At 45.1% G+C, this 26,777-nt stretch overlaps 1 protein-coding gene across 1 annotated transcript in view; it reads left to right on the top strand.

Moving 5' to 3' along the window:
- The window catches only part of LOC138282945 (E3 ubiquitin-protein ligase TRIM39-like), a 221,297-nt gene that overhangs the window by 171,682 nt on the left and 22,838 nt on the right, over positions 1 to 26,777 (top strand). The window contains exons 3-5 of the mRNA XM_069221011.1: positions 1,520 to 1,743; positions 21,933 to 22,163; positions 23,931 to 23,953. Of these exons, the coding sequence (XP_069077112.1) occupies positions 1,627 to 1,743; positions 21,933 to 22,163; positions 23,931 to 23,953 (371 nt within the window). The 5' untranslated portion in view covers positions 1,520 to 1,626. The remainder of the gene's footprint in view (positions 1 to 1,519; positions 1,744 to 21,932; positions 22,164 to 23,930; positions 23,954 to 26,777) is intronic.

Below are 26,777 nucleotides of genomic sequence, written 5' to 3'. Positions count from 1 at the left end.
GAATGATACTTTTTGACACACAGGATAGTCAGTGAGAGCATAGCTTATGCCCTGTCCACCATAATTTTCAGTGCTGTGACTGTAATGCACTTGTCAAACACCAAACTGAACATCTACTAAGTTCTGATGGAGGATGAACATGTCAAGCAGAACAAATCTGCCCCCAGGGAAAACACATTTGAAAAAATACATATATATGGCCATAACGGAAGTCAATTCATGGGCTGAGGATCGAACCCCTAAGAACTTTATGTGATTCCTTGGAAGTTGTGATCGGCTCACCACGGAAAACACGTTTTCAAAAGAAAATATGGGGGCCCCCACGGGGTCTGTCCATATGGACTGAGAGTTGACCCACTGATAATTTCACCTCAGTTTTTTTTGGTTTTTACATTAATGCCCCATAGGGAAAAGCATATTTTAAAAAGAAATAAACAAAGGGGCATATTTATACTCTGTTTGTGCCGGATTTGCGTCATTTTTTTAAACGCAAATCCGACACAAAGCTAACTCCATATTTATACTTTTACGCTAGACCCGTCTAGCGTCAAAAACCATGGAGTTTGCGTCATTTTTTAGCGTGGACACCTACCTTGCGTTAATGAGAAGCAGGGTAGGCGTTCCCACGCAAAAAATTACTCTAAGGCATTTGCGCCTTATTTAAACTCCCGTGCAAAAATGGCGCACGGGAGGGGGCGGACCTTAAAAAAAGGCGCAAAGCTGCATTTGCGTCATTTTTTAACGCTGGGTCAGAGCAGGCGTTAAAGGACCTGTGGGCTCACTTCTATGGTCTCTGACCATGGAAGGAGTCCAGAGGTGCCCTGCCCTGCCCTGCCCCCAGGGACAGCCCCTGCCACCCTGGTACAGGTAAGTTGGGGTAAGTATTTTTTTTAACTTTTTTAAAGTGGCATAGGGGTGCCTAATATGGCCCCCCCTACATGCCACTGTGCCCAGTGGCCATGCACAGGGGACAGGAGTCTCCTGTGCATGGCCATTGGGCAAGGGGGCATGACTCCTGTCTTTGCTAAGACAGGAGTCATTTCAATGGGGGTTGTGCGTAAAAAAATGGTGCAAGTCCGGTTTGAGGCATGAATTTTGCCGCAAATCTAACGTGCACCATTTTTTGATGCACAACCCCCATTTTCCCCTACGCCTGCGCTGCCCGGTTAGCGTCATTAATTTTGACGCTAACCAGGCCGCTGCACCCGCTTGCACCATTCCTTAAATATGGCGCCCAGATGGCGCGTTGCAATGCCGTTAGCCCGCGGTAAATGTTTTGACGCAAATCAGCGACAGGAAGGTATTAAGAACATGCAGCTGAAAAAAACACTCTTTTCTTGCTTAGCTTTAGCTTAGCACCTCTTGTGCCTCCTAATATCGCACCGGTCATTGTTTGGGTTTCTTTCAGAATGCCTTGTGCCAACATGGGCTCCCTGGCCCCCTTTGCACGCGCCTTAATAAAAGCGGTGCTCATTGAGAGCTTCCCAGAATCTAACCATCATTTCTTTGATGCTAACAGAACAAGATGAGAGCTGAGAAGCAGAACATTACATCTGAGATTGAACAGCTGCACGAGCTCCTGAGTGTAAAGAGCTGTACGAGAGCCTGGAGGAGATAGACCTGAAAATGAGCATGCTAGAAAAAGCAAATCTCTCCAAACTGTCCAATCAAATCACCTCTCCTAGTGCCCCAATAACAGATCTAGAGAAGAAATGCAAGGAACCAGTATTGGATCTCCTGAAGGTGAGACACTGTTTGGCAAATACAAGGCAATACAGAAGTGTGCTATATTCATACTGTGTGTGATGCATTGAATGTAAGGGGAGAACATGCATGATCAACATAGAGGGTTAATTTACAGTTTACAGAACCCAATATAATATACAGACAAGTTAAACTAACTGCAAATGCTTCTGTTCTGGCAGCCAGGTGACAACTTTTAGGATATCATAGACTGGTCTGAGTCATGTGATCCCATTCAGAATATGAGACTATGCTATTCTGTCACCTGATTCAGATGTCACATTCACTGCTGTGCCCTTTCACCTGTTTCAGAATATCAACTATTACAGACTATGCTGACATGTGGTCCTGTTCAAAATGTAACAGACTCTGTGCTATGTGACCCTATCTAAAATGGATAGGTGAAGGTTGATGTGCATGCCAACATTTTGAAAGAGGAAGTTAATGGAAAAAATGTGAGGAGTTTATTTTCTCCATTGACTAACAAGAGACAGCTAAAATAAAGTCATTTTGGCTGCAAACATCTGGAGCCTCCTGTCTCAGTCGTGTCTATTGGAATGTACGAATGATGTTGGTAGGCAGTGCACTGCTCAGCCAGGTCTGTGTGGGCAGTGCACATCCCATTGAGGTCTGTGTGGGTGTTGTAATTTTTGGTAGAACAGAACTTAATACAGGTCCAGTAATTCTTATAAAACTCCAAGTTTATTACGAGGAAATAGTGACGAATTTACATTCCATATAAACTACCTATATTAAACTACAACATTACACGTACAACACTATCTCCCCATTTCCTAAAAAAAAGAAAAACATAAAATTCAAAATTAAATTTATATAAAACTATCATCTGACATAGGCCCGTATTTATACTCCGTTTGCGCCGAATTTGCGTCGTTTTTTTCGACGCAAATTCGGCGCAAAACTAACGCCATATTTATACTTTGGCGTTAGACGCGTCTAGCGCCAAAGTATGAAGAAAGAGCGTCATTTTTTTGCGTGAACGCCTTCCTTGCGTTAATGAGATGCAAGGAAGGCGTTCCCGTCTAAAAAAATGACGGCGACGCAAATGCGTCGTATTTATACTCCCGGGCAAAAATCACGCCCGGGAGGTGGCGGGTCAAAAAAACCCGCATTTGCGCCTGAATTTAACGCCTGGGTCAGGGTAGGCGTTAAGGGATCTGTGGGCTCAGAATGAGCCCACAGGTGCCCTCCCCTGCCCCCAGGGACATCCCCTGCCACCCCTGCCCACCCCAGGAGGACACCCAAGGATGGAGGGACCCATCCCAGTGAAGTACAGGTAAGTTCAGGTAAGTATAATTTTTTTTATTTTTTTATTTTTTTTGTGGCATAGGGGGGCCTTATTTGTGCCCCCCTACATGCCACTATGCCCAATGACCATGCCCAGGGGACACAAGTCCCCTGGGCATGGCCATTGGGCAAGGGGGCATGACTCCTGTCTTTACTAAGACAGGAGTCATTTAAATGGCGTCTGGGCGTCGAAAAAATGGCGCAAATCGGGTTAAGACGATTTTTTAGCGTCAACCCGACTTGCGCCATTTTAAGACGCCCTAGCGCCATTTTCCCCCTATGCCGGCGCTGCCTGGTGTACGTGGTTTTTTTCCACGCACACCAGGCAGCGCCGGTCTGCTTGCGCCGGCTAACGCCATTCCATAAATACGGGGCGCCCGCATGGCGCTTCGGAATGGCGTTAGACGGCGCTACATTTTTTGACGCTAAACTGCGTTAGCGCAGTTTAGCGTCAAAAAGTATAAATATGGGCCATAGTATTTTAGTTTAACTGGAGTGAATCTAATTCTGCAACCACTGGTAAAGTTTCTTCCATTACTGTCTTCCGTTCCCTTGTGAATGAGAACACCCTTCAACAGTTGCAGGATTCACACTTTTCTGTACATGTGAAACCATGTGAAAGTTCACCAAATGATACCAACCTGTTTCTTTTGCTTCACCCAGGTCGTTGTTCGTTTCCTTATCATTGTTTTCATTGTGAATTGTTTAGAATTTTACCTGCTTGTTCATTGGTGATTTTAACTATGGCATTCTTATTCCACCATCCCTTATTTTTGAGTAAGACAGCATGTCTACACACTCCCTCTACAACAGTGGGCAATGTAAATTTGGATTCACCCTTTCTAACTCTAACAGGTTTCTTAATCAAAACCCAATCACCAGGTTTCAAAATCAATTCTTTAACATTTCTGTTCTTATCATGAAGTAGTTTACCAGTGTTTTGTTTGTTTTTCACATGCATACAGATGCTCTCCAGATTCATTTTATTTGAAAGCATACCATTCCTACAAGTTCTTTCATCAAGCCATCCTGGAGTCAGATCAGAAATTGTTTTCTTCCCCTTAGCAGAACAAAAGGTGCCACATTTGTAGTACTATGGGGTGTTATTACACCTTCCTTCATAAAACGATTAGCTCTCTCAACCAGTCCGGTTTGAGGAAGGACTGTAACGTGGCACTTTGATATGTCTGATAGAATGACTTCTGAGAAAACGTACCGTCTGTTCAGAAATAAAATGTGTCCCATTGTCTGTCACCACTTTATTAGGTGGACCCTACAGTTGAAACACATGATTTAAGAACCTAATAGCTCTATTAGCATCTTCCATTTTATCGAACGAGTCGTACAATCACTTTGAAAAATAATCAATAGCTACGATGACATACCTTTTGTCACTTTTCAATATAATGAATGGTCCTGCAAAGTCCATGCCAATCTTCTCTCATGGCTAACTGGGCCACTCACTGGAACAGAAAGTATTTGTGGAAACCTTCCAATGTTTATCAGAACATGAACATTCAGTACACTTATCAATGTACTTCTTGACTTGACTATCAATCCCTGGCCACCAATAATACTGTTTGATGTTTCTAACAGTAGCAGAAATTCCTAAATGACCTTGATGTGCTAAAAAGATGATCTTGTCACGTAAACCACTAGGTGGTATAAAAACATCCTGCCTCATAATTATATCATTGACTATGATAATTCAGACACAGCCCGCTCAAAAAGATCTCAATTCACTGTTCAAACTGCTGTGGCAAGGCCAATCTGATATGAGATATTGCTTGACATTACTTAAACATACATCCTTTGCACTGTTCTCATTCCACTCATCCTCTGTAACTTTACAACTCTCAATGGTATCGGAAACAATCATGACACACTTTTCTTCTACATAGCTTTTACTGTCATCCTCATCCTCCATCACCGGTAAACGGGATAAGCAGTCAGACCTGATGTTTTTACATCTAGGGATGTATTTGATGTCAAATTTGTATTCCTGCAATCTGGACATTAATCTTATAAGTCTAGAAGATGATTTTTTTTTTGGGACGAACTATCACTGAGCATGTATATTAATGGCCATATTTATACTTTTTGACGCAAAACTGCGCTAACGCAGTTTTGCGTCAAAAAAATTAGCGCCGGCTAACGCCATTCTGAAGCGCCATGCGGGTGCCGTATTTATTCAATGATGTTAGCTGGCGTTAGCCGCCGGCGCTGCCTGGTGTGCGTGGAAAAAAACGACGTACACCAGGCAGCGCCGGCGTAGGGGGAAAATGGAGCATGGGCATCCAAAAATGGTGCAAGTCAGGCTGAGGCAAAAAAATCGCCTCAACCCGTTTTGCGCCATTTTTTTACGACGCCCAACCCCCATTGAAATGACTCCTGTCTTAGCAAAGACAGGAGTCATGCCCCCTTGCCCAATGGCCATGCCCAGGGGACTTATGTCCCCTGGGCATGGCCATTGGGCATAGTGGCATGTAGGGGGGCACAAATCAGGCCCCCCTATGCCACAAAAAAAAATAATAATAAATACTTACCTGAACTTACCTTAATGTCCCTGGGGTGGGTCCCTCCATCCTTGGGTGTCCTCCTGGGGTGAGCAAGGGTGGCAGGGGGTGTCCCTGGGGGCAGGGGAGGGCACCTCTGGGCTCATTCTGAGCCCAGAGGTCCCTTAACGCCTGCCCTGACCCAGGCGTTAAAATCCGGCGCTAATGCGGGTTTTTTAGACCCGCCCACTCCCGGGCGTCATTTTTGCCCGGGAGTATAAATACGACGCATATGCATCGGAGTCATTTTTTAAGACGGGAACGCCTCCCTTGCATATCATTAACGCAAGGAAGGTGTTCACGCAAAAAAATTACGGTAACTCCATGAACTTTGGCGCTAGACGTGTCTAACGCCAAAGTATAAATATGGAGTTAGTTTTGCGTCGAATTTGCGTCGAAAAAAATGACGCAAATTCGGCGCTAACGGAGTATAAATATGCCCCTAAAGGTTTATGATCAGTATATAGGTTGAATCTGGTTTTTCATATGTACATTTTAAATTTCTCTACAGCCCAAGGTCCAATAATTCTTATAAAACTCCAAGTTCATTACGAGGAACAGAACCCACGACTTCACTCCAGGTCAACCAGCGTAAAGTGAAGTCTTAAAGTCTACATTTTAAAATCATTGATGACATAACAGTGACAAATTTACATTCCTTATAAACTACCTATGTTACACTACAACATTACACATACATCAGGGAGGGTGAGCAGTGTACATCTCAGTGGGGTCTGTGTGGTTGGGATGTGCACAACTCAGTAGAGGACTGTGTGGATGGACAGTGCACATCCCAGTGGGGTTTGTGTGGGTGTGTGCAGTGCACAGCTCGGCGAGGTTTGTGTAGGTGTGAATACTGCACAGCTCACCGAGTCCTGTGTGGGTGTAAACATTGCACAGATCATGCCAGTACTTCAAGAGTACGGGGTATCAAGGATTACTGTCCTCAGATTGTATGATTCACAGCCTTTCATCTGGTGTCCTGGGGCTTAACATTCTTGATTGACCCCAGATTTGAGCACCAAGTAAACACCTATTCTAATAAGTCCAAAGCACTTCGTAGTTCTTCAGTGCGTTTAATAATACACCATTAGCTTTTCAGTCAAAGAGCCTCTCTCACATTCAAATCTAAACAGAATCTCAATGTGTATTAAACTGAGAGGAACATTCCATTAGAATGGGAATGGGAGGATCAACGAAAATGTATGAGGGAAAGTAGTAAGATAATATACACACTGGTTCGACCCATAGGTCAAGTAATTACAACAACACCTTTAGCACTTGACCCTCAGTGTACCAAGATTAAACAGCGCAAGTCTTACTCAGGGATATGGTATGGGTTCAAAGACTTTGAAGTCAACAAATATTGAATAATGAATAAATCACTGTTCACTCATTACTTCATTCATACACTCATCACCAAAAATACTCTACACAATTAATAGTATACATTTATCAGTGGCACGAGAGGAGAACAGTGCTCTAGGTAATCTTGGGGGCAGTGTCTATTGGTGTTAAGAAGGGAATACTCCCTGCGTGGTAGACTGACGTGTTCCCCTGCCTTAAGTGCCCATCAGCGTCTATATTTTGTATCCTGATTTTTTTTGGGACATCTAATCAGACTAATATAAGCGTGTGCATAGAGCACTATGGTTGTCCCTGAGAACGAGAGGTCCTGAAGCTCTCCTGAGATCCAGCGGGCAGCAGCAAATGTGCCATCATTGCTGGCAGTACACTACTATCCCTGTCACGGGTAGAGTGCATAGAGTAGTGATGGCACCACACTGTGGTGGGGAGAAATCAATGTGACCAGACCTTTTAATCTGTGTCACTCAGATTGAGGTCTTCTGGCCCACCTGTGTAAAGTTCCAATCCTGTGCCTATGCCGGGTCCCGCGCCCTGACCTCTCGACTGAGTATCCCACGTTTGTGAGTATCGCATTTTTGTGGTTTGTGAGTGAGTCCGAATAATTGAGAGCAGTGAGGTCCATTTTGGATACCCCTGAACAAAGTGTAGGTTAATGACTGTGTTCTCAGACAGTGGACTTGTGTTGCCTGTATTTCTGTAGCTGAAGTGGGGAGAACCAGACACTGACACGAGGGGAGTGGAGAGGGGCAACTTTTGAAATTCTATAAAGTCTTTGGTAAGCACTGAATGACTCCTGATTAGTCTTCTTGAACACTGCCATTTGATGGATGGTGGGTATGGTGGATGGAATTGCAGAATCTGTTGTGAAAGGGGGAGTAAGTCCTATATGAGGCCTCCACTTGAGTCTGTCCCTATTACTCCTTTAGTTGGGCTGACGACATCTAGGTGCAGAGACCTCACTCCTCTTTGTGACTCTGTTGTGTGTGATCGGGGATGAAAAAGGCCTCAGTACCACACCACCTGTTGTGAAAACCATCACTCAACACAAAGTTTTTATCGGTGGAGCATCCTAAAGGGATCTCTTGAAACAGCCTGAGAAGAACATTTGAGGGTATGGTGGGTCAGGGGACTGATGCACCCACACCATGAATGAGCATTTTATCTCATGGTCATAAGTTGGAATCCAAGTGGGTCCATTCAGCCTTTCATTCTCTGCGGTCCATCAAAGGAGTGACACTGAGTTGGCTAACAATAAACGTCTGTTATTTCAGTGCCAAGAGACCCGAGATCGAAGGTATGATTTCCAAATACAAATGTTAAGTTGTATTGAATTGAGATCCACCCCAAACCGGTTCCATAGTTTGAGCCAGTGGATCCACATTCTCTTTCTAGAAGTTGTGTATTAAATTGAAACTGAGACTACCCACTTTGTTTGATTTCCATTTTGTTTATAACCAGGGAAACGCATTCTCCACATACTACTTAAAAGATCACGGTGCTAACAGGAATGGTGTTTGCCTGACAGCCGATCTGACAGAGGTGAAGGGACATAACGCAAAATCTGGCCTATCTTCTGGAGAAGCTGTGGGCCTGCTCTGAAGTGCCTTATGTATCTATTTATTTGAGGAGATTTATATAGGGTGAACATGACCTGTAGGGGTATCCGAACTCTGTACAGAAAGCAGACATGTTAGACAAGTATAGATGCAAATAGTAAATACTGTACAAATAACAAACAGGTTAAGCATACAAATGAGAAAAGGAACAGCAAGAAACGTAATACGTATAATGTAACAAAATAGCATAGTAGTTTGGGAGTCCAGAGATTTATACATAAAATAATAGTCAATTTGAGTAGGTTCAGGTCTACTGCTGAAGGTATTTATTCAGCAACAACAGTTTTACTTCATTTTTGAAGGAGGTGGTTGAAGGGTTAGATATAGTTTCAGGAGGAAGTAGGTTCCATATTTTAGGGGCAAGACCGGAGAAGGAGGGGTTATAAGTTCTCTTCTTTTTAAATTTCTGTGGTTTCAACAGTAGAGAGTTAGAACTTCTTAGGGACCGGCTCATACCAGATAGATCAGTTTTTTTTGTCAGGTAGACAGGAGTGTTATGATGAAGAGGTTTGTATGTCAAGCAGGCTATATTCAACTGAATCCTTGCTTCAAGAGAGACCATTTTAGTTGTGTTAGATCTGGTGTGATTGTCCTTTCTTGATCCCGTGATGAGTCTCGCAGCTAAGTTCAGTGTAGCCCTTAAAGGAGCCATCCTAGCTTTTGGTAACCTTGCCAGGGTCACACTTCCATAATCTAAATCTAAACTGGAGATAATTAGGGATTGGACTGCTAGATAAAAGGCTTCCGGAGGCAGAAACTGTTTGATTTTCCTTAGTGTGTTCAGTTCTTGATTGACTCCTCTGGTGGTTGCTCTGAGTTATCTTGCATATTCAGGTAGTTATGCCTAATGATATAGTGGCATCAACAACACGTGGGACGCAGATGAGCACTGTTAGTTGTTTGAGACATTCTTCTAGGGGGATAGAGTGGTTGCAGGGGCGATCAGGAGAAATTACATCTTGAATGTGTTTAGCATAAGGTGATAGTGTGTTAACCATTGTTGGGTTTTCAGTAGGGCACAGGTTAAGAGTTCTGATATCTTTTGGTGAGGAAATTTTCATGTACAATTGAGTATCATCGGTGAACATGTGATAATGTATGTTTCAGTGATTCAGAATTTTGGTGAGAGGTTCCATGAACAAGTTGAAAAGCGTGGGTGTGAGTGTGGATCCTTCAGGCAGTCTAATTACAACTGGCGTAATGTCAGAAGGAATTGATTGACTTTGATTCTTTGCATTCTGTTACGAAGGAACGAGGTAAACCAGCGTAAAACCAAACAAGATAACCCCATCCTTTTCTCTAGAAGGTCAATGATACTGTCATGCTTAACTGTATCAAACGCAGACGAGAGATCAAGAAGTACAAGAGGGCAAGGTTTGTTCTAGTCAAGTAGTCGCAGGCAATCATCTACAATGTGTGTTAGAGCTGTTTCAGTGCTGGGACCCGATCTGAAGCCCGATTGCTTGTGGTCAACAAGCGGAAACTGCGCGATGTGGTTACATAGTTGTATGTGTACACATTTCTCTAGTAGTTTTGCTAGAGTCATGATGTTAGTAATTGGATGGTAATTATTGAGGTCTGACACACCTGCATTAGTTTTTTTGGGATGGAGTGACCTGTTCTGTCTTTTGGCTGTCAGGAAACATGCCCTGCTAGAGTGATTTATTGCCAATCTTAGTCCAGCGCGGAGAAGTTCGAAGGCAACAGATCATTGAAGATCATTGAAGTTTGTTGAGGATTTTATCGATGTTGTTTTGAGTAGCTCAGCATCATCTGGTAGTTTAAATGTATTCCAAGTGGCATTATTGTTTGTAGTATAAACAGCTGAGTCAGTGTGCGGGAAACTCAACATGTGAAGCCATGGGGAGGGACTAGACAGGGCCTGTCTACGAGGACATTGGGAAATGAGTTACAATTCTGATTCAGTTTTCCTTGTCTTGTCAATGACTTGCCAAGAATTCATCACCACTTGGGAGTGATTCATTGTTTGCAGATAGTTGGTTGGTTAGTTGCGTAGCTAGCTTGTTGTTTGATGATTTCAAATAGTTTTTTGTTATAGTGGGTAGGATCGTTGCAAGACTGGGTGAGGTGTAGGTCGGAGAGGAAGAACCTGAAGGTGTTCAGTATGGGTTAGTTTGCGTTAGGGAAGATTTGGTTAGGGTGTTGGTCAGAGTTAGAGGATATGGTCTTATATGTTAGATGAAAAGTAGGTTATTTCCCGGGGGCGTGGGAAATCATATGGAGTTTATACACCATCTTGTCATTCTTTCAAATTTCGATGCCAATTTATTCAAAGGAGAATAGTGGAGCAGTTTGTGCATGTCTCCGGGTAAACATGAAGCAATAGATGCATGCTATGCGGCCTCCAACTTTATTAGGGCTATCCAATCTGATGATGGCATAGTTGTGAGGCATTAAAATGTACAGAATATGTGAGGAGGTGTCGTTGAGCCATGTTTCAGTTAAGATAAGGAGGTCAAGTTCTTGCGCAGGTATGAGATTAGCAATGTCAGCTGCATGCCTTACTGCTGACCTACAGTTAAGAAGCACAGATTTGATATGCAATTTGGTTACTACTACCTCTTGGTGTGATATGGGTTATGTAATAAATTATCCTTGTTCATAGTTCTAAGGGTGAGACTGACGGCCATATTTATACTTTTTGACGCAAAACTGCGCTAACGCAGTTTTGCGCCCAAAAAATTAGCGCCGGCTAACGCCATTCTGAAGCGCCATGCGGGCGGCGTATTTATTGAATGGCGTTAGCCGGCGTTAGCCGACCGGCGCTGCCTGGTGTGCGTGAAAAAAAACGACGTACACCAGGCAGCGCCGGCGTAGGGAAAAATGACGTTTGGGCGTCCAAAAATGGGGCAAGTCAGGCTGAGGCAAAAAAATCGTCTTAACCTGATTTGCGCCATTTTTTTGGGGCGCCCAGACGCCATTAACATGACTCCTGTCTTAGCAAAGACAGGAGTCATGCCCCCTTGCCCAATGGCCATGCCCAGGGGACTTATGTCCCCTGGGCATGGTCATTGGGCATAGTGGCATGTAGGGGGGCACAAATCAGGCCCCCCTATGCCACAAAAAAAAATAAAAAAAAATACTTACCACAACTTACCTTTTCTTCCCTGGGATGGGTCCCTCCATCCTTGGGTGTCCTCCTGGGGTGGGCAAGGGTGGAAGGGGGTGTCCCTGGGGGCAGGGGAGGGCACCTCTGTGCTCATTCTGAGCCCACAGGTCCCTTAACGCCTGCCCTGACCCAGGCGTTAAAAAGAGGCGCAAATGCAGGGTTTTTTGCCCCACCCACTCCCGGGCGTCATTTTTGCCCGGGAGTATAAATACCACGCACATGTCTGGGAGTCATTTTTTAAGACGGGAAAGCCTACCTTGCATCTCATTAACGCAAGGAAGGTGTTCACGCCCAAAAATGACGCTAACTCCATGAACTTTGGCGCTAGACGCGTCTAACGCCAAAGTATAAATATGGAGTTAGTTTTGCGTCGAATTTGCGTAGAAAAAAACGACGCAAATTCGGCGCAAACGGAGTATAAATATGCCCCCGAGTTCTCTAAATGGGTTGGAGGGAATAGTTTGGATATTGATCGGTGAGGGTGATGAGTTATGTTATGTTAATCACAAACACAGCAGCAACTGCTAAATTAGAACAGCACTGTCTTGAATAATTTCTGAGTCAGTGTAAGTGGAGTTGTATGATAGCAGAAGAGAGTAAGGCCCGTATTTATACTCTTTTAGCGCCGCATTTGCGCCGCTTTTTGACGCAAAAGCGGCGCAAACTTACAAAATACAATTGGATTTCGTAAATTTGCGCCGCTTTTGCGTCAAAAAGCGGCGCAAATGCGGCGCTAAAAAAGTATAAATGCGGGCCTAAATGTCAGCATCAGATAGATGGTCAGTAACCCTCTGGGGCCTGTGTAGGGATTGAGATGGGGTTTGCGATCTCCAGTGGAAGATTGGTGGGTTCTTCATGGTTGAAGTTTCACGCCAGTAGTGTCTAACCCCTGTGGTAAGGAATAACTATTTTGTCTCTGAGGTTCTGTAAGTCCCAGAGGTCACGTTAGGATCCCAAAGCTTCTCCATCTTCACAGTAAAGTGAAACAGGTTCTGTAGGTCAGCTTTAACTAGTTGAAGATTATTCTTAAGATTAGCAAATTTATCCTCAATGAAGGAAGGGACTACAGTATAGATGGATGGTCTAGGGGTAGCTAGCGAATGTGACCCCCTCAGAAGATGGGGGTGGGCAGCAGAGTGTATTTCTCGTCAGTGGATAGGGAAGTAGTCAGGATGTAAATGAAAGATGTGGGCTAGTAGAAGGTGTAGTAGAGGTGAAGAATGAAAGAAGGGTAGGACGAAGTGTCAAATTAGCTTCATCTACGTGTCTCATGTGTTGTTGTTAAGTTGCTACAGGTGGGTTGGTGATTGAAGTGGATGAGTGGGCACCCATTAGGTCACAGATGTTGTACAAAAAGGGCAATTAGTAGACCTGCAGTTCTCCGAGTTGCTGTTGTTGACAGCTCTGGAGCAACGGGCATTGTTTCCTAATCTATTGCAAGCTGAGCGAGAGGGCAAGTCCGACAAGTTGGTTCTCGGGGAGGGACAGGAATCATTATTTGTAATAAAAGGCCTGGGTCCATCTGTGACGGTTCCATTATTGGAGCAAGGAGACAGGTCATGCAGAGGTGATGAGGTAGAGGTCGTAGATGAAGCATGTGTTTCAGTTGCGGAGCAGGAGGAGAGACGTTGTATTGGTGAGGTAGTGGGTACATTGCTAGAAACTATATTTTCAATCCTCGTAAAGATTTCGTCAAACCATTCTAGATCATGGTCTGATGCTTGTATGAGAATGTTCCTTTTGCTGTATAGGGAGATGGTTACTTCGGCCTTGAAGTCCAATAAGGGTATTATGGAGATCCGAAAACTGTGCATTGTTTTCCTAGTTGTGTTAGTCTGGAGCATAGATGTTGTGACTCTTCTCAATTGAGATCTTCGTTGGTGAAGAAGATTAGGTCATTAACCACAACTCCTTTTGAAGTACAAAAGTAAATGTGCATTTCGGGTTCCGTTTGAGTAGCTTATGTTTGAAATTCTTGGCTGCATTTTTAGATAGGTTAGGGAGGTAATTAATATTTAACGCATTACGACCCACCAGTGACATTAGGTTATTGTTAGAGCTAATGTTGTTTGGAGCCATGGTGGTTCTTTGAACAACGGTATGAGGGTGAGTGGAGTTCTATACTAGTCAAAGGATCTTCTCAGTACCATTGCAAGATGGTCGCCCCATTTGAGATGTTAATAGGTTGATCCTCATCTAGTCCTTCTTTCCTTCCTAAACCTTGTAGTGTCTACAGTCCTATTTCAATTATTTTCAGGAGAAGGGGCCACCATTTTAGGAAGGTATCTCCATGTGGAGGAAGGGGAGAGGGAACCTAAAATGGAGAGCAAGACCAGTCAAAAGAGACACCAATGATAACTGCAGCTTAGTCATGTGAATCAGGCAAGGCCAGCAGTACTAGTAAGAGGCTTTGGGAAGCAAGTCTAAACATAAGTAAGATTCATGATCAGAGCCCAGCTGCCAGGTTATGAAAAAACAATGCAGAGTCAGGTCAAACCACTCGCACCAGAAGAATGATACAGTGGGCGCGCTCCAGCGTGAAACAACCATGCCTGCAAGCAACAACCCGACCACAGGACCACAAGAGTGTTCATGCTCAAGTCATAAGACTGCCAAAAATAGCCAAGATGGCCACTGAGCTGGAGCTCCATTAAGATGCTCCTGAGTTCTGGGATCTCTTGTCAGAGATTATCCCTTTATATGCCCTGCCATCCACCCAGCTACTCTGTCTCATTGCAAAGAGGAAAACATGTACTTGAAACTGATGCCACTTATACATTCTTTGAAGCCTGACTGTCTGCTGAGAGTGGTAAGTTGACTAGGTCAGTTCTCCAAGTGTTGTTGCTCCGCACCAGGTCTTGTGGCTGGCCCCAACTTCTGCTGCCTCTATCTGACCTCTTTTCCTCTTCTCTCTCCACCTGTTGCTTCTAATTATCTTGTTGCCTGCCTTGACTGTCTCTCTCCATCTCTGAGTTTCCTTTCTTTTTCTTGACGCTTGCCTGGACTTGTCTTTGACTTTGATCTCTTTGTCGCACTTTTTCCTCTCATTCTCTTGTTGCTTGCCTGGGCTTGTCTCTTTTGGCTGGACTTGTCTAGACTTGTCTCTTTTGGTCCAGCTGATTCCCGCCCTCCGCCCCACCCACCTCAGGACCTAGCTAATGGAGGCCGCAGCACGGCGAGCCCGTCTGCGCCCGTCCGCACCTGGACCCCTGGCTGTTTCACCCTCCAAAGTTACTCTGTGACTGAGCTCTGAGACACCAACACCAGGAATGGAGACAACTGCTGCACTGCATCCCCCTGGACCACGGTCGGATCTTTCACCTGCCTCTGATGCCACTTCTCCTGCATCACCAAGTCCCCCTCCACCGCGGCACACAACAGGAAAGGCCCTCCACTCCCTACTACTTAACACCAGATCCCTCAGCAACCATACCTCAGAAGTTTGGGACACCATCACCACCCTTGTCCAGAACCTTTTGTTCATAATGGAAACCTGGCTCATGCCCTCAGCTGCCTCGACATCTGTGCCACCCCGCGAAGCTACAAGATGGTCCACAAAGACTGCATCAACAAACAGGATGGATGCATTGCCATCATCCATAAGGACCACCTCCAATGCACCCCCATCGAGGATGAACTCTCACCCCACATGGAGCACCTCAATTTTATCGTCTGCACCAACATCACCACCACAATCAGAGCTACCCTCATACACCATCCGCCGGGCGCCCGCACCACCTTCTGCAAAGTCATCACCGAACACATCACCCCCTAACGATCAACTGTAAACACTACATGCTTCTCGGTTACCTCAACTTCCACCTAGATGATCCCAATGACCGCAACTCCAGCGACCTCCTGGAAAGCCTCAACATCATCAGACTCAAGCAACTCATCTCTGAGCCCATACACAGAGTAGGACACACCCTCAACCCCATTTTCACGGCCAGCAACAGAATCCATTTCTCCCACACCACAGAACTTACATGGACTGACCACCATATTGTTCATTTTTCCATATAGGGTATAAGCCAGAACACACCACTGCCCTTCTGGCACCCCCCCACCCACCCCCATCGCAGATGGTGTAAAGTCATGAAGTCACAATGGTTCACTGCCCTCGATGCCAACAAACCCAGTCCCATGGGCCACCTCGAGGCAGACACCTGCAATTTCAATGAATGGATCCTCAAATGTGCCAACATAGTCACCCCAGCAAGAATGTCCAACACCAGCAGAACCAACGCTCCAGCCTCCTGGTTCTCCCCCGAGCTCCAGGCATGCAAGAGGGAATGCAAGCGACTAGAAAGACATTGAAGACTTAGCAAAAACTCCTCAGACCGCACCACCTTCAAAAAAATGCTCAAAATGTACCACCTCAAACAAATGAAAAAGAACGCCCCATGCAGCCACCTCGAAGCCAGCAACAACCACTCGAAGGAACTCTTCAAAATCATCAGGGAGTTCACCTACCGCGCTCCACCGCGAACACCTTTCGACCCTCACAGACCCTCTGAGAGGCCCTTGCCGACTTCTTCTATGATAAAATCGCCACCACATATACAACAACTTCCCCTCACAACCCAAGAGCATCGACCACCTCACAACCCAAGAGCATCAACTTCCCCTCACAACCCAAGAGCATCGACACCCAAGAGGTCAACCAGCATCAGGCTCCATCTCAGAAACCTTCACATGCTACCCATCCACAAGAGATGCAAATTCAAGATACTCAGCCTCGCATACAAGGCTCTCCACAACATTGGACCGAAGATCATCAATCACAGATTATCCTTTTACCTGCTCACCACAAAGCTATGTGCCGCCTCCCTCACCCACATCCACAGGATCCACCGCAACGAAGGGCACAATTTCTCCCATGTTGCCGCCAAAGCATGGAACGACCTCCCTTTCCACCTCGACACCGCTCCCACCTATACCATCTTCAGAAGAGAACTCAAAGCCTGATTCTTCAACCTGTGATGACCCTACAGCTAGCACACTCTACCACTCCAGTGCCTGTAGACCCCTCGGGATGATATGTTGCGCTTTATAAATACCAATGATTGATTGATTGATTGATTGCCTTCCTGACCCTGCAGGTGATGACACTCTCCAGGAGGAGATAGGTCCAGCAAGTCCATGAAGAAGCAGACTACTCATGAGCGATCAAACGAGTACCCTGGTGCCTGAGTCTCTCATATCATTTCCTGATGAGAATGGTTGTTCTCTGGACCTCAGTGGTCCAGTTAGTTTTGCAACTGCATGACTGCCATAGTCCCTGATGTGAGCTACAACTGCAAGATTGCTGTAGGGCCAGATGAGAGCAGTAACTGCCTGATTGCTTAGGCCTTGACTAGTATTCCAACTGAGGGATTGCCGCCGGTCTAGCCAGAGCTGCAACTTTCATAGATCCATCTGGGACCACAACGCAAGACTTTTGCGTCATGGGCTATACCCGTTTCAACCATGCTCCATCTGAAGAAGACTGCTACACCCAGGCCCCTTGCCTGCACTTGCACAGGACCCTGGGGGAGTGGAAGGGAGCGCACCATGGGAAATTGAGGCTTGGACAACCAAGCTCTTAGGGGTGGAGTGTTGGATGAGGAAAACAGGGTCACCTGGTGCAGGGTGATGGCGGCGGGTGATTGTCCTATTCATAGGAGCCCCTGTGCTCGGTTTGGTCCAAGTCCCCAGCAGGACATCAATGAGGGCTTTGTTAGAGGACAATTGGGTTTCGGACGAAGAAGCCCCAGGCTTAAGCACCTCTGTCAGGAGGTTAGTCCCAACTTCCACTGATGGCAGTTCGAGGTCCAAGACCTCTGCTGCCCTACACACCACCATTGAATAAGAAGCTCCCTCCTCAGTAGCCACAGTAGGGGGAGAGAGCAAGCCACAATCTGGAGAGGTGTGCAGTCCACTGACCTCTTCTTGTTCCTCATACCAATCCATGGGTTCATGCTGGTGTTCCAAAGGGTCCAGTGACCCCTGCCACTCCACCAATGCCTGGCTGATCTAATGAATGCTCAGGCAGCGATCTGGGCCCAATGGGCTCTGGATCGTCAGAAATTAGAATGGTGCTGGTGCCACTAGTGGACACTAGAGGTGCCAGGAGCATCGGCACCGGAGCTGGAGAAGGTCGACCGGCACCATTCTGGATCCCAAATTGGATGCACGAGACCCCATCAGAGCCGAGGCCGAAGCGGCTGGTGTGAAACCTGATGAGGCCTCTTCCAACCCCCGAAGGGGCCAAAGGTACGCCGGAGAGGTCACCCACTCAAATACACTGCACATGACCTCGTAGAATTCCTTAACTTGAGCGGAGGTTGCTAAGACTCCTCGAAATGGAGGAAGGCACGTAGTCAGACTTGGCATCGATTTTGTGGAACCGTGCCTGGAATGCTGACTTTCCCTACTCACTATCATCAGCTGGCAGACGAGGTGAAGTCAAAGTCCTCTTGGACGTCTTCTTCTGTTTTGTGCCACTTCCCCGAGTGCCCCGGGGACCTTGAGAGGGATGATGAGGACTTAGGGCTCCTGGAACGGTCCCGCAACCTTCTTCTTGACCGGGACTGTGACCTCCGAGGAGTCACGCCTGCTTATGTCGACTGCCAGGCTGCAAACATGGCCTGGCAGTCCCAGCATGACTTGGAGTCATGGGCACGCTTGAGACACCAAAGGCAAACCTTATGTAGATCCGTAACCAACATGACCTTTCTGGATTACATCCTCGACACACCATCCAAATTCCTCTGCAAAAATGTAAAAAAAGGCCTGTCAAAAATGACAACGAGTAGCTGTCTCCAGATTTGCACTAACCGGCACAGAAAGAGAAGAAGTGAAGTACACTTGCCCGGGTGGCACCTTTATAGGTGACTGTGACATCATAGATGGCTTCAACGACGTGCGGAACCGAACGGAGCCACCTGACAGTGAACACATGGGTACTGCTCAGCATACGTTTTCGGATCCAGACCGACACCTGGGAAATTCAAAGGTAAGGAATCCGCAGTTAGAAGTCTCTATCAGATATACATGGTTTGGAATCCATAAATTTTCCTTAAGAGCAAAATCAGCAAGCCAGAAAATACTGCTCAACATCCATATTTACAAATGGCCACCAGGAGGATCGCTATCCTAACAGGACAGTGGCTGTAGGTCCTTTATGGCAGGCTGTGGCAGTATCGTTACACATTCACAAAACCTCTTCCTGAAGTTCATTGGTAGGAATGATTAGAGGCTCTTGTTGAAAACACTTGTCTTTCATGGGAGGCCAATGATTTTGTTAGGTTTTTAAGAACCTTGGGCCAGATGTAGGAAGGAAGCAATTTGCGAGTTGCAAATTGCGAGTCCTTCCGACTCGCAATTTGCAACTCGCAAATTGCTATGCAGTACGGTGTCTCAGACACCGACTGCAACTCGCTATGGGGTCGCAATGACCCACCTCATGAATATTCATGAGGTGGGTCGCAAATTGCGGCCCCATAGCGAGTATAGGCACTCGCTAACATGGAGGCCTGCTGTAGTCAGCAGGCCTCCATGTTAGCGACCTGCTTTTCAATAAAGCAGTTTTTTTTTAAATGTAGACCGTTTTCCCTAAGGGAAAACGAGCTGCATTTCAAAAAATCCGAAACCTTTTGTTTCGGTTTTTTCAGGGCAGGGAGTGGTCCCTTGGACCACTCCCTGCCCTGAAAAAATAATTTGGGGTCCATTCACAAAGGGCGAAGTGGATGGTAACTGCGACTCCATTTGCGACCGCATAAGCGGTCACAAATGGAATTGCATACCATTGCGAATCGCAAATAGGAAGGGAACACCCCTTCCTATTTGCGATTCGGAAATGCATTTTGCGAGTCGGTAACGACTCGCAAAATGCATTTCTGCATAGGAAACACGCATTTGCGAGTCGCAAACGGCAAATTTTGCCGTTTGCGACTCGCAAAGTGCTTCCTACATCTGGCCCCTTATGATCTAACTGAGAATGAACAAGACATTCTTTTGCAAATGTTTGTCGAGCACCAGTTATTTGGTTGGGTCAATATTATTAGTCTGTTCACTTCTATTAACCTCCTGAAACATATCATTATCATCAGATTTTTTATTTAAATCATCACTTTAAAAAAAATATTTTGTGTGGGAAGGAAGTTGTGGGCTCTACGTCTTTGGTGAAACAATTGATAGAAGATATGCAGATTTTGTAAAGGATGTACAGTAATAAAAGGACAAGGAAATGGTTTAGGCAGGAAGACCGATGGAACTACTTCAGATATCTTCCTCCCTCCCCAAAATAAGCTTTTCAACCAACACTAGATGCTCCATCCATCAAAGTTAAAACTGTTATTAATTTAATGTAGTTCCTTCACACTATCACAGATGTGATCAGTCAGTTTCAATGTACTTGGTGAGGAGGAGGTTTGAGTGGGCAGTGTACATCACAGTGGGGAGCTCTGTGGGTGCAGTGTGCAGCTCGGTCCTGGTCTGCATGGGTGGGCAGTGTGCATCTCATTGGACAGCTGTGTGGGGGAAATGTGCTGCTTAGTGGGGCTGTGGGTGGGCAGAGCACAATTCAGTGGAGGACTGTATGTGGGGGCAGTGCAGAGCTCAATCCTGGTCTGGGTGGGTGGGCATTGCACATCTCAGTGGGCAGATTGTCTGTGGATCTGACGGCTTGAGCGAAGCACAGCTCAGAGGGAGGTTGTGTGAGCCGAAATACCCAGATCAGTGTGGAGCTGTATGCAGAGCACAATTCAATGCAGCAGGTGCTGTTTGGGGTCTCTGTAGGTGGGCAGTGCACAGCTCAGTGGAGGGCTGCGTGGATGGACAGGCACACCTCAGTGGAGGGCTGCGTGGGAGGGAAGTGTGCAGCTCAGTCGAGTTCTGGTTGGGTGGGCAGTGCACGGCTTACTGTGGGGATTGTGTATGCGGCCTTTGTGGATGAGCAGTGTCCAGCACAGTGGGCAAGAGAAGAGGGCAGCACAGCTCAGTGGGGGTGTGTGGGTGTGAATGTACAAATAAGTCAGGGGCTATGTGGGCGGGTAGTACAAAGCTCCATGGAGGACTATGTGGGTTGGTATTATGTAGCTCAGAGGAGGGTCATGTGGGTAACCAGTGCACAGATCCATGGAGGTCTGTGTGAGTGGATAGTGCACGGGTCAGTGGAGGTAGGTGGATGGGTAGTGCACAGTGAGGGGAGCTGTGTGCAGCACACAGCTCTGAAGCTCGGTGTGAGTGGGCAATGTAGAGCTCGGGTAGGTGGGTGAGCAGTGCACAGTTCAGTAGGGGGCTGGCTTTGTGGGAGATGCACAGCTCAGTGGGGGAGATGGTTGGGCAATGCACAGCTCAGAGGGGGTCTGTGTGGATGGGCAGTGCACGGCTCAGTGGAGAAGATGGGTTGACAGTGCACAGCTCAGTGGGGGGCTGGCTTTGTGGGAGATGTACAGCTCAGTGGGGAAGATGGTTGGGCAATGCACAGCTCAGTGGGGGGCTGTGTTGGTGGGAAGTGCACAGTGCAGTGGTGGGATGCTGTGTGCAGTCATGCAGGTGAAATGCCTGTGGTGTATCTGAGGTCTAGTCGCCTGTGAGATTGGAACTTTTGTCCATAATTCCATCTCCCACTGCTGACCTGTACCTTTTCTAGCACATTTAGAAAAAATAAATAAGATAGGAAGGATGATTGGCATTTGTCGCACGGCCTAGGGGGAGCTAGACATGGACCTACCTGCTCATCTAGCGTTAGAGGGCGCATATGGTGTTATTTTAGCTTCAGTATTTCCATCACTATTCACAGGGCATTTGGCCTTTTGAATTGTTTGATCAATACTGAACATGCCAACAGATTTTCACCTGCCAGATATGTATTCACACCTCAGCCTAACACTCATGTCAGTAGAGCCTCCCAGTCACCAGCCTCATCCTGCTCCCCAAACAGACACTAAGCGCTGATTCTCCACGGTTAAGCTGCCATCTTTGCTACCAATAGTTGGACTGTTGGACCAGAGAACACATCCAGTAGAAGGGAAGGTAACAAGAGTGTGCAGCTGAAAAAAAACACTTTGTTCTTGCTTACCCTTGGCTTAGCACAACCTCTGCTCCTAAACATGGCATCAAGCCTAGTGCCAACCCCCTCCCCCAACCACACCTCCCCTACCCAGCCTGCACTCTCAGGATAGCTGTGCTTCCCAGAATCTAATCATCATTTCTTTGCTCTGGCAGAACAAGATGAGAGCCGAGAAGCTGAAAATTGAAACTGAGATTGAGCAGCTGCACCGGCTCCTGAGAGATAAAGAGCAGGCGCTGTGCCGGAGACTGGAGGAGTTGGAGGAGACAATTACCATGGTAGAAAAAGCAAATATCTTCAAACTGTCCAATAAAATCACTTCTCTTAATGCTCTGATAGCAGATCTAGAGAAGAAATGCGGGGAGCCAGCATGGGACCTCCTGAAGGTGAGACACTGCTTGGTAAATACATATGCTGTGTGACGTGTAAGTGGGAAACGTCGATGAACAGCAGACAGGGTTAATTTACAGTGACCTCCTATGTTCTAAAAGTCTTGTCCTGTGAACCTGTTCAAAATATCACAACTCTGTGCCATGCTATGATTTTGCCCGGTCATGTGACATTTGAACTATCACAGACTGGGCTGCATTATTTAAACTATTGTCCTGCATCATGTGATCCCACTCAGTCTTGTGTGTATGATTCCATTCTGAAAGGGTCAGGAAGGCAATCAATCAATCAATCAGTCATTGGTATTTATAAAGCGCAACATATGTATATGTATCATATGACCCTATTCAGTACATCATACCGTGCCTTACAGCATGACCTCATTCATGATATCAGACCGTGCCTTATTGTATGACCTCATTCAGGATATCAGACCGTGCCTTACCACATGACCTCATTCATGATATCAGGCCGTGCCTTATTGTATGACCTCATTCAGGATATCAAGCCATGCCTTACCGCATGACCTCATTCATGATATCAAACCGTGCCTTACCTCATGCCTTACCGCATGACCTCATTCATGATATCAGACCGTGCCTTACCTCATGCCTTACCGCATGACCTCATTCATGATATCAGACCGTGCCTTACCTCATGCCTTACCGCATGACCTCATTCATGATATCAGACCGTGCCTTACCGCATGACCTCATTCAGAACATGGTAATAGATTTGCTGTTATTGTTAAAAACCTCCCAATGAACATTCTTAAATCAGTGTAAAATATAAATACATTTCAACTAAACTAAAATATGCTATTGACACACTTGATATGTTTATAATTAATGATATCGATGGAACATCTATACATAGAGTGAGCACTGGTTACATTCATTAACTGGTTGAGACCCTGAATATAACTACTACAGTGTGTGTAGTTTTGGTCCATCCCACTAGCACGTGTCCCACCTTCACTTCTTTACATTTAACGACAAACTATGAGTGTGCAGAAGAAGAAAGAAGTTTCTCGTAGAACGGTCACATTGTGAAAATATGTTTCCATACTTTGGTACATCTGTATCAACAACAGTTTCATGCTTTTTAATAAGGTTAAATGCTGTTTATCCAAACTGTCATTAAGCTCCGGTGCATGTGGTCTTTTAAGACCTATTATTTCATAATTTGTTCTTCAAACTGAAAGAATTCAGAGAAAAGTCCTTTTTATATGGAACATATTTTAATGACTGCAGATTTTCCAGATCAAGTGTGACCAATTCTTCGAGAGTATGTGGAGCCGCCTGTTTTGAACTAGAGCGCCTTGGTGTAGGAGACGGTGGTGCTTTTTCCTATGAACTTGTTATACCCAGTTCTAGTGTAGCAGCTTTTATGGGTAGACATTTTCTAACAGAAACAAGAGACTTAAGAATCTTATCATAGGCTTATCCAAAATCCTTGTTTATTTACACATGTACATTCAATTCCATATAACATTCTTAGATGTTTTTGGCATGGTATACTTCCAGTATGGATACTAGATGTTTCTCTGGGATATCAGAAACACTGCTGTGTCATGTGATCCCGTTCAGAATATCCCACTGTTTGTTGCGGTGTGAGAATGTCACCCTAGTGTCTCCTTGGGTGAGATACCTGCATCTGTGGTTATATTAAATTTAATTTCACAACTAATACCTAAATGTTTGTGAGAATGTAAAATCTGTTGTGGAAACTGATGTCCTTCTGCCTGTTCTTCTGTTTTGCAGGATGTTAGAAGCGCCCTGGACAGGTAAGGTTGGTTTATTGTCCTCCTCCCAGTGTGTAAGGAGCAGATGTGGCTGCAGTGTGGAGATGTCAGTACTATATTATTATTATATGTAGATTACGTCATAGGTACTCTCCCATCTTTCAAACAGTGTTGGGGTACCCATGCTTGTTCTCAAAACATCCACAGTCTTTAAAAGCTATGTTTCATACTCCAAAAACGACCTTGAGACTCCTCAAACTTCTAGTTTAATTAAACTAGCCCCTCAGGCCAATGAATACGCTTGTGTCCACAAAAAGCATTTTTGTCCACAGAAAATACCTCAAGTTTTCCACAAACACAGAGTACTCAAAGGAGAATCTCTTCAGTACTTTCCAACGCCACTGCCAATCCTCAAAAGTCCCTCTTGTGCTTTATCATTGGAATTGTCTAAAAACCACATCCTCTCCTAAACCTGTCTCATCCTTTAGTAAGGAGCCTGTGTAATAGAAGTGAGTAACATTTCTAAAGGTATTTTGGAGAAATAGCAACTAAGTGAAAGCACCTAATTAACTAGTTAGGAGAAAATAATGACTATAATACAGAGACTTTTACTTTAGTTGTTAAAACTGAGGGAAAGGTTTGCAGTTGGTGAGTTACAATATTATAGTACATTTGTTATTCAGGCTTAATATTTCACATTCAGAGTTTATGCACAATGGTACATTCCACACAGATGCTTTATGTTCAGAAGGCTCTGCACAAACACGTTTCACACACTTGTGATTAACACTAGGGCTTTTCCAAGGGAAACGCTTTAGAGCACTTACACAAATGTAAAACTTTAATGGTGACATGCTTGCTTAACCCAAGTGTAATGGACTGCCAAATCAAGCCATCAGTGTCATCCCCAGTAAGGGCATCACAAGAAAAGGGTTTATAAAAATGAGAAGTGTATGGAGTGGAGAAGTTGTTGAAAAAAGGGGCAACACAAAGTGGGCATGGGTTATGTCAGTATCATTTAGTGTCAAAAAGATGTAGAAGAAGGAATGACACTTGGAGATATTACTTTGGGCTAGTAAAATCATAATTTAAGGTGTCCTGCATGTACTAGAACACTCAGCACTGAAAGGGGTTTACTCTGTGTCACAATGTCGTGTGTGTGTCCAAAATATAGGTATGAATAAATCCAATAGTCATTCTAAAAAGTATATTTTATAGTTTCTGCACCTTTCTGCCCATTACCTCAGATTTCATTCGTTTCAGATTGTCCTTAATGTTTTCAATTTGTACTTATTTTTATTTTTACTCATTCTTTAGTAAGTTCTCTCCTGTCCTCAGACGTCTCTTCTACTTCTCATAAACATTACTCTGTTACTCAGGTCTGCTCCTAGTCCTAAAAAAACTTTCTTTTGCCATGATTGACTTCCCTTCAGTCCACTGCATCCTTAGGGTTCAGCATCAAATCAATCTTAAGACCTTTGAAAGTGTTCTAGATCACTCCCTTCTGGCAACAGAGACGGGAGAGACAGAGACTAAAAATTGAGAAAGAGAGAGGAGGTGAAAAGAGAAAGAGAAGTAGAAGAGATAATGGTAGTTGTACAGGAAGGGAATAAGAAGGACAGAGAAATGCAGAGTAAGGTGGAAAAGGGTCAGCGAGAGAGACACAGGCAGGAATTGGAGACAAGAGTATTTGCTTTTTGGTGGCTTTATTTCGCTTCCGGAGTTGTCCTAGATAAATACCTGGTGCACTTGGTTTAGGATAATCTGAAAGTTTGAGACCTAACAAAGGGGCCAATTTCCTCATATTTTACAGAATGACTCCTCGGAGCAGTTAATAACAACATGAAGTAGAGGAAAAGTTGGGGATCCCTCTTTGGTAGGTTTTAGACGCAGCCATTTAGAAGTAAAATTGAACAAGATGGCCACAGCACACAGAATATATAGTCGAATAGTGTGACAGGGATAAAAATCCCTGATAGTATGTTGTTGAAGTGAAAAGTAGACTGGAGTCCCAGGTCTTGTTTTGCAGAAGTTGCCTTTATTTGTAGATGCTAGAGATCATTGTGTCATCAACGAGATACAGCCAACACGTGTTTCGTCACACAAGAGACTTCATCAAGGCTGCAAAACAGTAATGAGATCAAAAAAGTTCTTATGTTTTGGCATACAGAAGTGTATGAAATCAAACGTGGGCTCATAGGTGAGCATACAAAAGAGACTCCAAGCAATTGGATATCCATACCCAGTGTTCTGTATATGATCTCAGTGGACCTGAAAAGGTGAGTAGGTGAGTGTTGAAAAAAACAAAGCAAACAAAGGTGAGTGATTGGGACCCAAAGTGCAGAGCATCAGAAAGAAAGTGAAACGATGTGGTTGAGTGTTGTGTGACCTAGAATCAAAATAACGGGAGGTATAAACCAGAGTTAAAGATGGATAAGTGCAGCAGTGTTCTGGAGTGGTATCCACGAGCCTACAACGTGAAGTGTAACAGGTAGAGGAGAAGAGAAGGAGCTGAGAGAGAGATCCGACAGATGGATGAGTAAGGGCACAAAACAGAAGTTGAGAAGTCAAAAAAACTTAACTTAACTTGATTCTAGGTCACACAACACTCAACCACAGCGTTTCACTTTCTTTCTGATGCTCTGCACTTTGGGTCCCAATCACTCACCTTTGTTTGCTGTGTTTTTCTCAACACTCACCTACTCACCTTTTCAGGTCCACTGAGATCATATACAGAACACTGGGTATGGATATCCAATTGCTTGGAGTCTCTTTCGTATGCTCACCTATGAGCCCACGTTCGATTTCATACACTTCTGTATGCCAAAACATAAGAACTTTTTTGATCTCATTACTGTTTTGCAGC

Source organism: Pleurodeles waltl, chromosome 2_2 (assembly GCF_031143425.1).
Source record: "Pleurodeles waltl isolate 20211129_DDA chromosome 2_2, aPleWal1.hap1.20221129, whole genome shotgun sequence".
NCBI lineage: Eukaryota > Metazoa > Chordata > Amphibia > Caudata > Salamandridae > Pleurodeles > Pleurodeles waltl.
This window is presented reverse-complemented; position numbering and strand designations above follow the sequence as displayed.